We start from the raw sequence: 15,425 nt of genomic DNA on the forward strand, positions 1-15,425 counted from the left end.
AAGTAGTGCAAATGACTGGGAGATGTATAAAAGAAAGCGGCAGGTCAAGAGAAAGATGCAAGAGGTGAAAAAGAGGGCAAATGAGAGTTGGGGTGAGAGAGTATCATTAAATTTTAGGGAGAATAAAAAGATGTTCTGGAAGGAGGTAAATAAAGTGCGTAAGACAAGGGAGCAAATGGGAACTTCAGTGAAGGGCGCAAATGGGGAGGTGATAACAAGTAGTGGTGATGTGAGAAGGAGATGGAGTGAGTATTTTGAAGGTTTGTTGAATGTGTTTGATGATAGAGTGGCAGATATAGGGTGTTTTGGTCGAGGTGGTGTGAAAAGTGAGAGGGTTAGGGAAAATGATTTGGTAAACAGAGAAGAGGTAGTAAAAGCTTTGCGGAAGATGAAAGCCGGCAAGGCAGCAGGTTTGGATGGTATTGCAGTGGAATTTATTAAAAAAGGGGGTGACTGTATTATTGACTGGTTGGTAAGGTTATTTAATGTATGTATGACACATGGTGAGGTGCCTGAGGATTGGCGGAATGCGTGCATAGTGCCATTGTACAAAGGCAAAGGGGATAAGAGTGAGTGCTCAAATCACAGAGGTATAAGTTTGTTGAGTATTCCTGGTAAATTATATGGGAGGGTATTGATTGAGAGGGTGAAGACATGTACAGAGCATCAGATTGGGGAAGAGCAGTGTGGTTTCAGAAGTGGTAGAGGATGTGTGGATCAGGTGTTTGCTTTGAAGAATGTATGTGAGAAATACTTAGAAAAGCAAATGGATTTGTATGTAGCATTTATGGATCAGGAGAAGGTATATGATAGAGTTGATAGAGATGCTCTGTGGAAGGTATTAAGAATATATGGTGTGGGAGGCAAGTTGTTAGAAGCAGTGAAAAGTTTTTATCGAGGATGTAAGGCATGTGTACGTGTAGGAAGAGAGGAAAGTGATTGGTTCTCAGTGAATGTAGGTTTGCGGCGGGGGTGTGTGATGTCTCCATGGTTGTTTAATTTGCTTATGGATGGGGTTGTTAGGGAGGTGAATGCAAGAGTTTTGGAAAGAGGGGCAAGTATGAAGTCTGTTGGGGATGAGAGAGCTTGGGAAGTGAGTCAGTTGTTGTTCACTGATGATACAGCACTGGTGGCTGATTCATGTGAGAAACTGCAGAAGCTGGTGACTGAGTTTGGTAAAGTGTGTGAAAAAAGAAAGTTAAGAGTAAATGTGAATAAGAGCAAGGTAATTAGGTACAGTAGGGTTGAGGGTCAAGTCAATTGGGAGGTAAGTTTGAATGGAGAAAAACTGGAGGAAGTAAAGTGTTTTAGATATCTGGGAGTGGATCTAGCAGCGGATGGAACCATGGAAGCGGAAGTGGATCATAGGGTGGGGGAGGGGTCAAAAATCCTGGGAGCCCTGAAGAATGTGTGGAAGTCGAGAACATTATCTTGGAAAGCAAAAATGAGTATGTTTGAAGGAATAGTGGTTCCAACAATGTTGCATGGTTGCGAGGCGTGGGCTATGGATAGAGTTGTGCGCAGGAGGATGGATGTGCTGGAAATGAGATGTTTGAGGACAATGTGTGGTGTGAGGTGGTTTGATCGAGTAAGTAACGTAAGGGTAAGAGAGATGTGTGGAAATAAAAAGAGCATGGTTGAGAGAGCAGAAGAGGGTGTTTTGAAATGGTTTGGGCACATGGAGAGAATGAGTGAGGAAAGATTGACCAAGAGGATATATGTGTCGGAGGTGGAGGGAACGAGGAGAAGTGGGAGACCAAATTGGAGGTGGAAAGATGGAGTGAAAAAGATTTTGTGTGATCGGGGCCTGAACATGCAGGAGGGTGAAAGGAGGGCAAGGAATAGAGTGAATTGGATCGATGTGGTATACCGGGGTTGACGTGCTGTCAGTGGATTGAATCAGGGCATGTGAAGCGTCTGGGGTAAACCATGAAAAGCTGTGTAGGTATGTATATTTGCATGTGTGGACGTATGTATAAACATGTGTATGGGGGTGGGTTTAGGCCATTTCTTTCGTCTGTTTCCTTGCGCTACCTCGCAAACGCAGGAGACAGCGACAAAAAAAAAAAAAAAAAAAATATATATATATATATATATACATATATATATATACATGCAGGAGGGTGAAAGGAGGGCAAGGAATAGAGTGAATTGGATCAATGTGGTATACCGTGGTTGACGTGCTGTCACTGGATTGAATCAGGGCATGTGAAGCGTCTGGGGTAAACCATGGAAAGCTGTGTAGGTATGTATATTTGCGTGTGTGGACGTATGTATATACATGTGTATGGGGGTGGGTTGGGCCATTTCTTTCGTCTGTTTCCTTGCGCTACCTCGCAAACGCGGGAGACAGCGACAAAGCACAAAAAAAAAAATATATATATATTACAAAATCCAAAAAACTACAATAAACCTATAATAAATGCATTAAGTTAAACTGCATTAACAAAAAATCCACTTCAGAAAAATCAAACTGTGGATGCACAGAATATGAATAAAAAAGAATTGAATGGTACTGAAAACTTATGAAATGGAATACCTGGGTATTACATACACACTTTCAGCAACAGTAAACCTTTTAACTTACTTCAATGGGTCAGAATTTGGTTCCCATTGGGTCCTTTAAACAACATCAGACTAAGTTTTGAATCTAACACATTTCAATAAAACTCTGGTATATCACAAATCTATTGTGGTAAACTAAGGTCCCAATGGACTGAGTCTCAGATGTAATGGAATAATCATTCTGTTATCTTGGGGAATCAATTTAAAACTTGTAGAATGGAACTTGAAATGGGGAACTAGGCAACTGAAGAACATAAGACAGCCTGTTGTGCATCACCTCAGTACACTTTTTCTTTATTCTACTAATATACGATGTTCTTTCTGCACACAAACATATAGTTTGACATTGATTCACAACAACTTCATGGTGCAGTATCATCTTTTGTGCCTCTACATCTACAAAGAACTTATATGAAGATATTTCAAGACATAACAAGAGACAGCTTGGTCACTGCCTGCTAATCTGTGATAAGTGCCCGCTTAGTCAACAAGGAAAACTCAATGCCCGTGTTCTCATGTAAATACAGTATTTTAATGGTAGAAAGGCATCTTTTGGTATTAAATCAAGGCAGGTAAGAGTGCTAACAGTGTAGCATGTGCTATGAGATCCTGGATATAACTCAGTATAGGTGAAAAGTTGATAATGATCGAACATCATGAGTAAGGGGAGAGTAGCTTGCACCTCATACAAGTCCTATTTCTGACCTAGGGGTGATTCAGATGACTCCATGTGACCCTGAAGCTATTTCTTTCTGATTCAAAGTAGTCCTTGCTACTAACTGAACACTTCCAGCCTCAAAGAAATAAAATAGGTTTCCATTACTTATTTAAATTTCATTTATTGAAGTTCTTAGAAAAATGAGATATAATGGAGTCTGTCTCCTAACAGACCACCCTTTACCCTATGAAGTCCATTAGAACAGTGGTTAATGTCCTTCACTTCTTCCTTATTTTGTTAAACTAAGTTGTTATGTTCAGAACCATCATGAAATTTCATTCTTCAGCATGAAACACATCTACCTGCACACAAATCAGTTTCCAACTATTATGCATGAGAATGTCCTTACAATCTTTACTTTGAGATCAAACTCACAGCAAACATGAAACTTGTTTCCTCCAGTTTTTTTGGGTAGAATCTGACAGGCGAGAAGGGTTAGATGGCCTAGTAGCTTGACATGATATTAGACAAATAATGTTCCACTAACCCTGTTTAACAACCAGAGGAAACCTTCATCTTATATGAGTAAAATATTATCTCTTTTCTATGAAATTCTTATGAAACTTTTTCTCTTCACTTTTACACAACATAAAGACAAAAATCTATATTCAAACCTTAACGTTGCCGTGGAGACAGACATAATATTCGAAACAAGTGAGTTGATCTGGGAGAAAGTGGGGTTGGAAATGTGTAGGCGGTCTGATGCAATACGATTTAATGCAGTGTTGTCCAACACAACCACACAATCTGCACTCTGAGTGAGGCGTTTTAGTGTTAGTAAGGAGTTATATGGCTGCACCACCACATCACTGAAATTAAAATAAACTATGTGAAAGCAATTGTAACATGCAAAATTCTTTAGAAAATACTGAAGTGGTTCTCATTAAGTCACAAGAAAAACTTAGATACAAGTGCAAGGCAGTGAACCAAGAAACTTTTATCTGGAACCTAATTCAAATACATGCAACACCTATTCATATCTGGCTATAAACAATTCATATCTAAAGTGGAAAGTTCTATAAACAAAAACTTTTCTGAATGGTCTGAAGTTTAATCAACCTCTTCCCTATAGTTGTACAAATAAACACAACTCTACAACACTCAAAAAATGTCCAGCATCTGTACAGTTTCTGTGTAACTAGAAAACAACAGTTTCTGTGTAACTAGAAAACAGCACAGTTGCCTAACATATTGAGGGAACAACAAATAACCCTAAACAGTACTACAATGTATTTGCTGTTTCCCAAACAGTAACTAGAAGCCACATACTTGATTTCACACATCAGCAAGCCCATTATATCACACGGTCTGCCTCAATTTCATGCACATCACTATGCACATTCAGTAGGCCTCATTTGTTCATTCTGATACCACATTCTCCATACCCAAGAGATCATAACAACACACAAAGCTCTGCATTCCACAAGACAAAGGAGCACTCAGACATGCACTCAAGTGAGCTAGTCACCTGAAATACCAAGGTCCCATTCCTCGTCCTTTTCAACATCAATTTGCAATTATACTTGCCTCCACAACAGAATACAGGAAATCAGGAAACTAGGAAACATAATGGAATCTTCTGACCTTGCAAACCATCTAATTTACCCTCTTCCTACTTCCCCCCTTCCTTCCTATAAACCAGCTTCATATTACCTGAAAGGCTGATCCTTCACCCTTTCACTGTTCGTTCAGTTTTGTAAGACTCCCCTCACACTTTAACTTGGGAAAATCTAAACATTTATATGTACATCATCAAAAAATAACAAAGTGGTCTAGGAGGCTGGATTCTTCAGTCAACTTACTAGTATCAAGAACACCACTGCTAGAACTACCAAAATCATAAACTTTTGGTATATAATTACAGCTATCTGACCACACAAACCCTAGAGTTTCTTGTATGAGAACTCCCTCCTTGTCACCACCTTTGCCCTCACTTTCCACACCTTTATCACATACATCTACCCCTACATCCAATTTTTCATCAAATTCTTCTAAACTACAATAAGAATAAAAAGTTCCCATCAATGTAAGGGCTTCCTCAGATGAATATGACTTCCCTTTTACTTTTTTCCATGAAGGGCCTTAGACAGATGCTGCACCAAGAGAGGTGGAGGGTTATGATGAACTCAGCATGATTGGTACATGATTAGTAAATGGTGGGAAGTGATGTGTGTGTGGCATGGGAAACAGTGCATAATGACCTATACACAAGGGATCAGCAACCATCTGTACGACATATGAAAATTAGGCATACAAGAGCAAATCCACATCTGGGAACAAGAGTAACCTAACCCTAAAACCCTGATCAGGGATGAATGTAGTGACAGAGTTAAAAGAACCACCAATAAAACTCACCCTTTCTCTGTACAAAATGGATTCAATCCCAAACACTCCACCATTAGTCTCAACAGCAAACTCACACAAAACATACTAGAGAACATCAACCTCTCTAAATCCTCATCCTGTACCACAGTAATTCACAGACATAAAGAACATGACAACGCAATTGGTTCAGGTAATGGTTTCACAATTTTTGCTTTTATTTTTGAGGTGAAGAGCAATTTTGCAAAAAAGTATCAGAATTCATTCAATATCTGCTAGAACATTTTTTACTAAAATATCTTAGAAACAAACTGTTTTCATTTCTTTTTTAACATTTGTCCGCCACTTTCTGAGTTAGCAATGCAGCACCAAGAACACAGAGAGAGGCTGCAATTGCCCACATCCATTCTCTAGCTGTCATGTGCTATGCATAAAGCCCCTTATCCACAAGCTGGCCCAAACACCTTTCATGGTTTCCTGAAGCAGCTTCACATCCCCTGATCTGACAGCACATCGACCCCTGTATACCATATCGTTCCAATTCCCTCTATCCCATGCACGTTCTCACAAACCAGCATGTTCAGACCCCAATGGCTCAACATTCTTTTTATTCCATCCTTTGATCTCCAATTTGGTCTCCCCCCCCCCTCTCTCTGTCCCCTCCATTTATGACACATATCCTCTTTATCAACCTCTCCTCACTCATTCTTCCCATATGTCCAAACCATTTCAGCACACACTCTTCAGCTCTTTCAACCAAGCTCTTCTTATCACTACATCTCTCCCTCATCTTTTTGTTACTTTCTTGATCAAACCATCTCACACTGAATATCTATCTATCTATCCATCTATCTATAAGTCTGACACCTATCCCTTCCAGGAACTTCCAAGAAGGGAATGGCCATGGCAAAAGAGTCTCCACTTATCCCTGTCCTTACATGCATACACCATTCCATGCATTCTTCCCCCTTTCTCACATACAACACCTCAAAAATTTACCTTCACCTAAAACTACTCATCCTCCCTCCTTCCAACCTATTTTGTATGCCACCAGTATATAAAACATTCAATGAACATTTACCAAAATTATTTACTGGAAACTCATACTCAAAATTAAATCTGAATGTGCTGCATCATGGTTTTTGGGAGGTCATGGATTCTAGAAATGCAGGTTTTTGATATTCTATTTGTAATAAAACATTCATCTTAATTAACACATTAACTCAAAGCACTCAATCTTTAAGGTAAAGACATAGATATTTCTGTGTTGTGATACTTAAGATATAAAACTTAAACCAAGTGGTGATATAAGCAAAAAATGTCTGCTTTGTCTTTGTGGGACAAAACTTTGTGTCCCACACACAACAGTATTGAAGGATTCATGAAATATGAACCTGAGATTCCAGTACCATGGCCCTTCTGAAGGGGACCTCAAGCACGTGTCCATCATGCTCTATACTGTACAGTACATGCTGATTATTACAAACAGATCCCTATCTAACACACAGTATACATAACAAACTAACCTGATTTCATCTTGGTTTGGGAAGACAGAATAGGTCTGCACCAATTTCTTGGGAAAGCGATCATTCAATCTCTCCAGGATGTAGGAGCCCAAACCAGATCCTGTTCCTCCTGCAATACTATGGCATAGGACAAATCCCTCGAGACTATCAGAACCATCAGCTTCACGGTCAATGATATCGAAAACTTCATCATATATACGTTCACCCTGACTAAAACCTGCAGCCCAATTGTTGCCAGCGCCACCTCCTTGTTTTGACATATAAATGTTCTCTGGATTATAAAGCTGTAAAAAAATGATCTGAATGAGCCTTATGTCAAAAATAAAAAAAAGGGCCTAAAATGACCTGTTAGTAATGAAACCTAATCACACACAAAACTGGAGCCATACTACAAAATCTATTTTTCTTTCTTAAACCACTGACTGATAGGAGTATGAGATCTCATGTCATGATTCAGGAATTTGAGACTCACCAATCAGCACAAAAGCTGCCCCCAAAAACTTGTCATTGTTACAAAACTGAGGTTGTCAAGGCCACTGACCACCATAATAACTATTATGTTAAACACATGGCAAAACAGGGAAAAAGTGGTCAGCCAGTGGTTTACGTTGACTTTCTTTTTTTTTTTCACCTGCAGTGATGACAATGACCATAGCCTGATTCATGATGAAATCAATGATAGAGAGGCATACATTCTTTACTTTTCATCTTCTCCAAGTGGGTGAAAGTCACCACCAGAGTGCCCCAGAGTTCTTTTATGGAATCATTATTCTTCTTGATCTATGTGAATGACTTACCTGAATATGTTTTCAGATGATGCAAATATGAAGGAAGTGAAAAGTAAGGAGGAATGCATCAGCTTACACTCCAAAGTTCATCTGATACATGATAGATGAAAGTCAACCCATACAAGAGGACGGGACAGTGAAAGAAGGCCTCAATACGATCATCATCAAGCAGGAAAAAAGGAATGAGTATGAGATGGACCTGGGAGTCAACAATGTCCCTAACCTGTCACTAGTCCCACACTGGGAGAAAAGAAAAGGAGACAAATAGTCTCCTGGCAAATATCAGAATACCTTTCAAGCATCTGGGTAAGGAAATATTTAGCAAAATGTTCATATTCAACAAAAGGCCACACTAAAATATGCTTTTCGAGTCTGGACACTGCACCTAAGGAAACACATGGAGTACAGAAGGTCCAGAAGAGGGTAAAAAAGATGGTACCAGAATTAACAGAAATAAGCTACAAGGTAAGGTCCAAAGCTTTCGATGTGCCTACCTTGGAATATGATGACTGAGGTGTGATCTGCTCATAACCTTTAAGTTTTTATAATAGTTCTTTGAGAGATGTAGAAATAGAGCAAAGAAGAGGACATAAAAGAAATCAAATAAGAAAATTTTTCAAAAATGAAGTAAAGAAGTACTTTTATTGTATAAGAGCAGTGAATGATTAAAAAAGAATGACTGAGTACACGGCTAATACAGACAGTATACATAAACTTAAAAAGTTGTAAGATAGAAAAAATCCAAGAGATGGGGCCCCATGAGTATAAACATCCTTCCCCATGCAGTACAGATAAGTAACTGCAACCATGAAGCTTCTAAACCAATTTGACAATACTGAAACTGAACAGTTCTTCATAAGGCCAACATGAAAATAATCAAGAAACTTGTTAGAAAAGACAAAGACAAAAGACAATCATGACCTTATTTACTCTATCTTCCCTGTGTCTCTGCCATGTGTATTAATGAACATCTTTATTTTCAAAGTACAGTAAGTACCTGTAACACTCATGCCAGTTGATGCATAAAATCCACATATAAAAATGGAATTAAATCTCTATATGTAACAATAAGAATACTAATGTAGTAACATGCTATCCTGTTCAGCAAGAAAGAAAAAGAATATGAGATGTAGATAAATCAAAGTACATTAACTAACATAAAGGAATTATAAAAAAAATGGAGCACATGTCCCAAACTTTCCAATCATAATACATCTGTTGCCCTCAATACCTCCTCACTCTTGAAACAAGTGTATAAGAAAATTTCATGACAAAATTAACTATTCATTATTAGCAAGTTCTCTGCACAGCTTGAGAGGGTGCCATAAGATAAAAATTAGCATATCAAAAAATATGTTCAAACTCTAACATAAAACATGGATGCTGTACATACACGTTTCTTGAACATTTTAATGAAGTATAACATTTATTTTGGCAAAAAGTACAGATGCAGGACTCAAAACTGGTGACAAACACACTTGCTAACCTTTGCATATGTAGAATTCATGATTGAGTGAATGACACGAGGTTCCAAGTCAAGCAGTACTGATCGAGGAATATAGTGCTCGTCATCTGCTTGGTAAAAGAAAACATCTTTACGGTCAGTGCCTTCTGTGGCATAATCTTCCAGCATACCCTCTGGTGAGATTCCATGTTCACTGCAGAGTTTCTTCCAGAACTCAAAACCAACTGAAAAAATGACGAACACACAGTGGTTTACCAATATCAAAACTGAGGGAGAACTCACAGGAGTCAACTTGAGCATTATGCCTCTTGGAATACCCAATACAAGAAAAAAATTGGAATTTTCAAGAATGAACATATCAACTGTTAGTATGCTGATTTCCTTCACATAGTATCCTTAGCATAGTGATTGGTTCTCAGTGAATGTAGGTTTGCGGCAGGGGTGTGTGATGTCTCCATGGTTGTTTAATTTGTTTATGGATGGGGTTGTTAGGGAGGTGAATGCAAGAGTTTTGGAAAGAGGGGCAAGTATGAAGTCTGTTGGGGATGAGAGAGATTGGGAAGTGAGTCAGTTGTTGTTCGCTGATGATACAGCGCTGGTGGCTGATTCATGTGAGAAACTGCAGAAGCTGGTGACTGAGTTTGGTAAAGTGTGTGAAAGAAGAAAGTTAAGAGTAAATGTGAATAAGAGCAAGGTTATTAGGTACAGTAGGGTTGAGGGTCAAGTCAATTGAGAGGTGAGTTTGAATGGAGAAAAACTGGAGGAAGTGAAGTGTTTTAGATATCTGGGAGTGGATCTGGCAGCGGATGGAACCATGGAAGCGGAAGTGGATCATAGGGTGGGGGAGGGGGCGAAAATTCTGGGAGCCTTGAAGAATGTGTGGAAGTCGAGAACATTATCTCGGAAAGCAAAAATGGGTATGTTTGAAGGAATAGTGGTTCCAACAATGTTGTATGGTTGCGAGGCGTGGGCTATGGATAGAGTTGTGCGCAGGAGGATGGATGTGCTGGAAATGAGATGTTTGAGGACAATGTGTGGTGTGAGGTGGTTTGATCGAGTAAGTAACGTAAGGGTAAGAGAGATGTGTGGAAATAAAAAGAGCGTGGTTGAGAGAGCAGAAGAGGGTGTTTTGAAATGGTTTGGGCATATGGAGAGAATGAGTGAGGAAAGATTGACCAAGAGGATATATGTGTCGGAGGTGGAGGGAACGAGGAGAAGAGGGAGACCAAATTGGAGGTGGAAAGATGGAGTGAAAAAGATTTTGTGTGATCGGGGCCTGAACATGCAGGAGGGTGAAAGGAGGGCAAGGAATAGAGTGAATTGGAGCGATGTGGTATACCGGGGTTGACGTGCTGTCAGTGGATTGAATCAAGGCATGTGAAGCGTCTGGGGTAAACCATGGAAAGCTGTGTAGGTATGTATATTTGCGTGTGTGGACGTATGTATATACATGTGTATGGGGGTGGGTTGGGCCATTTCTTTCGTCTGTTTCCTTGCACTACCTCGCAAACGCGGGAGACAGCGACAAAAAAAAAAAAAAAAAAAAAAAAAAAAAAAAAAAAAAATGTTGATTTTCTCGACAGTACCCTTAGCACATTAATTGTTAGTATGCTGATTTTCTCCATACAGTACCCTTAGCACATTAACTGTTAGAATTATTTCACAGGAAGAACAGTCTCGATAACAAAAAGAATTAATAATCACCAGATGGTGACGTGTATTTAAATATGGAGCTTTTTTGACAATTACTAACAACTTTGTCTGAGCCACTTTACTGACATAGTGTGAAAGAGCTGTTGTTTCACTTCTCTAGATTCCAAAAAAATATCCATTCTGAAATGAGAAAATAAATGAATCTTACCTTTCTCTGCAAAACAAGCTGTACTTGATTAGTCTGGGATCTTAATTTAGCAAAAGTCTAAGCTTCTATCATTGGATATGAAGTGATTCTGTTCAGCATTTCTAGTACTGTATAGCATTTGGAGGATATAATAACAGTTGCATATCTAATGTAGAGCATTCTATTCTATAGAATGCTATTATATAACGCAACAGTGAGGTTATATATATCATGGAAAATATGGGGTTAATGTAATGTAAAAGCAAGTAAAACATGTAAAAAAATCAATTGAACCTATAAAAATCTCATTTAGAAGCTGAAATGATTAGCAGAGAAAGACTAACATCTAAATGATCTGCAGAAGATATGAAGGCTTACTAGTCTGTCATGTACTTGTTAACATTTAGTGGCATTTGTATCACAGCCAATCATTGGTGGGTTTGGCATATTTCTACTACAATGCTGAACACCAAATATCAACTGCTAAGGAAGCTTGGGGTTTTCATGGGTTCTGTTAATTTTCTACGAGTGAATTATCAGCCTTATAAAACAAAAACAGGCAGTCAATATACCATTAACAGCACAGAGTTCCTGAGGGATGAGTGTAAGCACACAATAGAATCATTCAAGAAACTGGATTTACCCAGAGGCCTGTCAATGGAACCTGTAAAAACCTTTGCAAAATATCAACAGAACCTCAGCTAACAGCCAAAGTAATAGTAAAAATACAGCAACATTATTAATGAATTAGATAACGGATGTATCTTTTCAAGGTTGATTATCTCTGTTCTGCTTTTAAAAATTTGTTGCTTCTTTCTTTCTTTCTTTCTTTCATACTATTCGCCATTTCCTGCCTCAGTGAGGTAGCGTTAAGAACAGAGGACTGGGCCTCTGAGGAAACATCCTCACCCGGCCCCCTTCTCTGTTCCTTCCTTTGAAAAATAAGAAGAAAAAAAAAAAAAGAGAGAGAGAGAGGGGGGGGGGGGGAAGATTTCCAGCCCCCCACTCCCTTTCCTTTTAGTCGCCTTCTACGACACGCAGGGAATACGTGGGAACTATTCTTTCTCCCCTCTAAAAAATTACAGGTTAAGACTTCATTTTCACTCACATAAACTCCTTTGACATCAAGTTAGCCGTTAGTGGTGGGATCATGAGGGAATGAGAAAATGTGGATTTAAGTAATCATAAATAATACCTTCAGCATATCATAACATCCCTTAAAACTTTAATAAACCAAACTATATATGTTGGAGCAGTCAAAACGATGTGGTCAACACATTTCATAAACACTACCAAATTTGGGAACACGTACCAATGTTCTTAGTGGGTTCGGCATCTGCAAAAACTATCGAGGGGAAAACAACTAAACATATGTACAGACATAATACTGTGTCTTCCACTGGATTTGATGTCTCTATAAATGGAAAATATTTCAAAGTGAATTTTGATGATCTTATATATGAAGAAATAAAATGCTTGCAAAAGAATTAGATAATCATTATCATCTTTTATCATACTCAGTCGCTGTATCCTGCATTAGCGAGGTAGCACAAGGAAACAGACAAAAGAATGACCCAACCCACCCACATACACATGTATGTACATAAACACCCACACACGCACATATACATACCTATACATTTCAATGTATGCATACATATACATACACAGACATATACATATATACACATGTACATATGCATACTTGCTGCCTTCATCCATTCCTGTCGCCACCCCGCCACACATGGAATAGCAACCCCCCTCATCCCAAATGCGTGCAAGGTTGTGCTAGGAAAAGACAAAAAAGGCCATATTCATTCACACTCAGCCTCTAGCTGTCTTGTGTAATGCACCAAAACCATAGCTCCCTTTCCAAATCCAGGCTCCACAGAACTTTCCATGGTTTACCCCAGACGCTTCAAATGCCCTGGTTCAATCCATTGACAACATGTCGACCCTCGTATACCACATCGTTCCAATGCAATCTATTCCTTACACACCTTTCACCCTCCTGTATGTTCAGGCCCCGATTGCTCAAAATCTTTTTCACTCCATCCTTCCACCTCCAATTTGGTCTCCCACTTCTCCTCATTCCCTCTCCCTCTGACACATACATACTCTATGTCAATCTTTCCTCACTCATTCTCTCCATGTGACCAAACCATCTCAACACACCCTCTTCTGCTCTCTCAACCACACTCTTTTATTTCCATACATTTCTCTTGCCCTTTCATTACTTAATTGATCAAACCACCTCACACCACATATTGTCCGCAGAAATCTAATTTCCAACACTTCCACCCTCCTTCACACAACCCTATCTATAGCCCATGCCTAACAGAGATATAATATTGTTGAAACTAGTATTCCTTCATACATACCCATTTTTGCTGAGATAACGTTCTTGCCTTCCACACATTTTTCAATGATCCCAGAACCTTCGCCCACTCCCCCATCCTGTGACTCACTTCAGCTTCCATGGTTCCATCCACAACTAAATCCACTCCCAGATATCTAAAACACTTCATTTCCTCCAGTTTTTCTCTATTCAAATTTACCTTCCAATCACCTTATCCCTATACCCTACTGAACCTTATAACCTTGCTCTTATTCACATTTACTCTCAGCTTTCTTCTTTCACACACTTTACCAAACTCAGTCACCAACTTCAGCAGTTTCTCACCCAAATCAACCACCATCACTGTACCATCAGCAAATAACAACTGGCTCACTTCCCAAGCCCTCTCATCCACAACCAACTGCATACTTGCTCCTCTCCAAAACTCCCAAAAGAATTAGAATGTACAGTAAAATTAGAAAACTGTTCATTGGGGAGAAAGTTGAAAAATAATTACTTTTTTCACTGATGAATACTAATTTTTTCCCCATAAGATCCTCAAAATAAATAATTCCTTAATTAAGACATTATTTTCCATGTGTTTTTCAGCATTTCATCAAGAGTGAAGTGTGTTATGGCTGAGATTATACTTGTTTGGAACTTTGGCATCTCTTTCATAACCATGAGACATTAGTTCCCTTAATCTTGACCCACATTTAACTGACAGTATTAATGAATATTCAGTGCAGTGCTGACAATTTTCTAAATACAAAAACCCTTCATTGTGATAAGATATGTGTGGTCAAATGTAAGAACAAGAGAGATAAGCACACTGTGGGTTCAAGAAAAAACTTTTTTTTTTTTTTTTTTATACTTTGTCGCTGTCTCCCGCGTTTGCGAGGTAGCGCAAGGAAACAGATGAAAGAAATGGCCCAACCCCCCCCCCCATACACATGTACATACACACGTCCACACACGCAAATATACATACCTACACAGCTTTCCATGGTTTACCCCAGACGCTTCACATGCCTTGATTCAATCCACTGACAGCACGTCAACCCTGGTATACCACATCGCTCCAATTCACTCTATTCCTTGCCCTCCTTTCACCCTCCTGCATGTTCAGGCCCCGATCACACAAAATCTTTTTCACTCCATCTTTCCACCTCCAATTTGGTCTCCCTCTTCTTCTCGTTCCCTCCATCTCCGACACATATATCCTCTTGGTCAATCTTTCCTCACTCATTCTCTCCATGTGCCCAAACCATTTCAAAACACCCTCTTCTGCTCTCTCAACCACGCTCTTTTTATTTCCACACATCTCTCTTACCCTTACGTTACTCACTCGATCAAACCACCTCACACCACACATTTTCCTCAAACATCTCATTTCCAGCAAATCCATCCTCCTGCGCACATCTCTATCCATAGCCCACGCCTCGCAACCATACAACATTGTTGGAACCACTATTCCTTCAAACATACCCATTTTTGCTTTCCGAGATAATGTTCTCGACTTCCACACATTTTTCAAGGCTCCCAAAATTTTCGCCCCCTCCCCCACCCTATGATCCACTTCCGCTTCCATGGTTCCATCCGCTGACAGATCCACTCCCAGATATCTAAAACACTTCACTTCCTCCAGTTTTTCTCCATTCAAACTCACCTCCCAATTGACTTGACCCTCACCCCTACTGTACCTAATAACCTTGCTCTTATTCACATTTACTCTTAACTTTCTTCTTCCACACACTTTACCAAACTCAGTCACCAGCTTCTGCAGTTTCTCACATGAATCAGCCACCAGCGCTGTATCATCAGCGAACAACAACTGACTCACTTCCCAAGCTCTCTCATCCC

The 15,425-nt window shown here is 39.4% G+C and overlaps 1 protein-coding gene across 2 annotated transcripts in view; it reads right to left on the minus strand.

Moving 5' to 3' along the window:
• LOC139756260 (tubulin gamma-1 chain) overlaps positions 1–15,425 on the minus strand; it is a 42,302-nt gene that overhangs the window by 22,370 nt on the left and 4,507 nt on the right. For both annotated transcript variants that reach the window (XM_071675460.1, XM_071675461.1), the window contains exons 2-4: positions 9,406–9,608; positions 7,132–7,415; positions 3,898–4,092 (exon numbers count right to left, since the gene is read on the minus strand). In XM_071675460.1, the coding sequence (XP_071531561.1) occupies positions 3,898–4,092; positions 7,132–7,415; positions 9,406–9,608 (682 nt within the window). The remainder of the gene's footprint in view (positions 1–3,897; positions 4,093–7,131; positions 7,416–9,405; positions 9,609–15,425) is intronic.

Source organism: Panulirus ornatus, chromosome 21 (genome assembly GCF_036320965.1).
Source record: "Panulirus ornatus isolate Po-2019 chromosome 21, ASM3632096v1, whole genome shotgun sequence".
Lineage (NCBI taxonomy): Eukaryota > Metazoa > Arthropoda > Malacostraca > Decapoda > Palinuridae > Panulirus > Panulirus ornatus.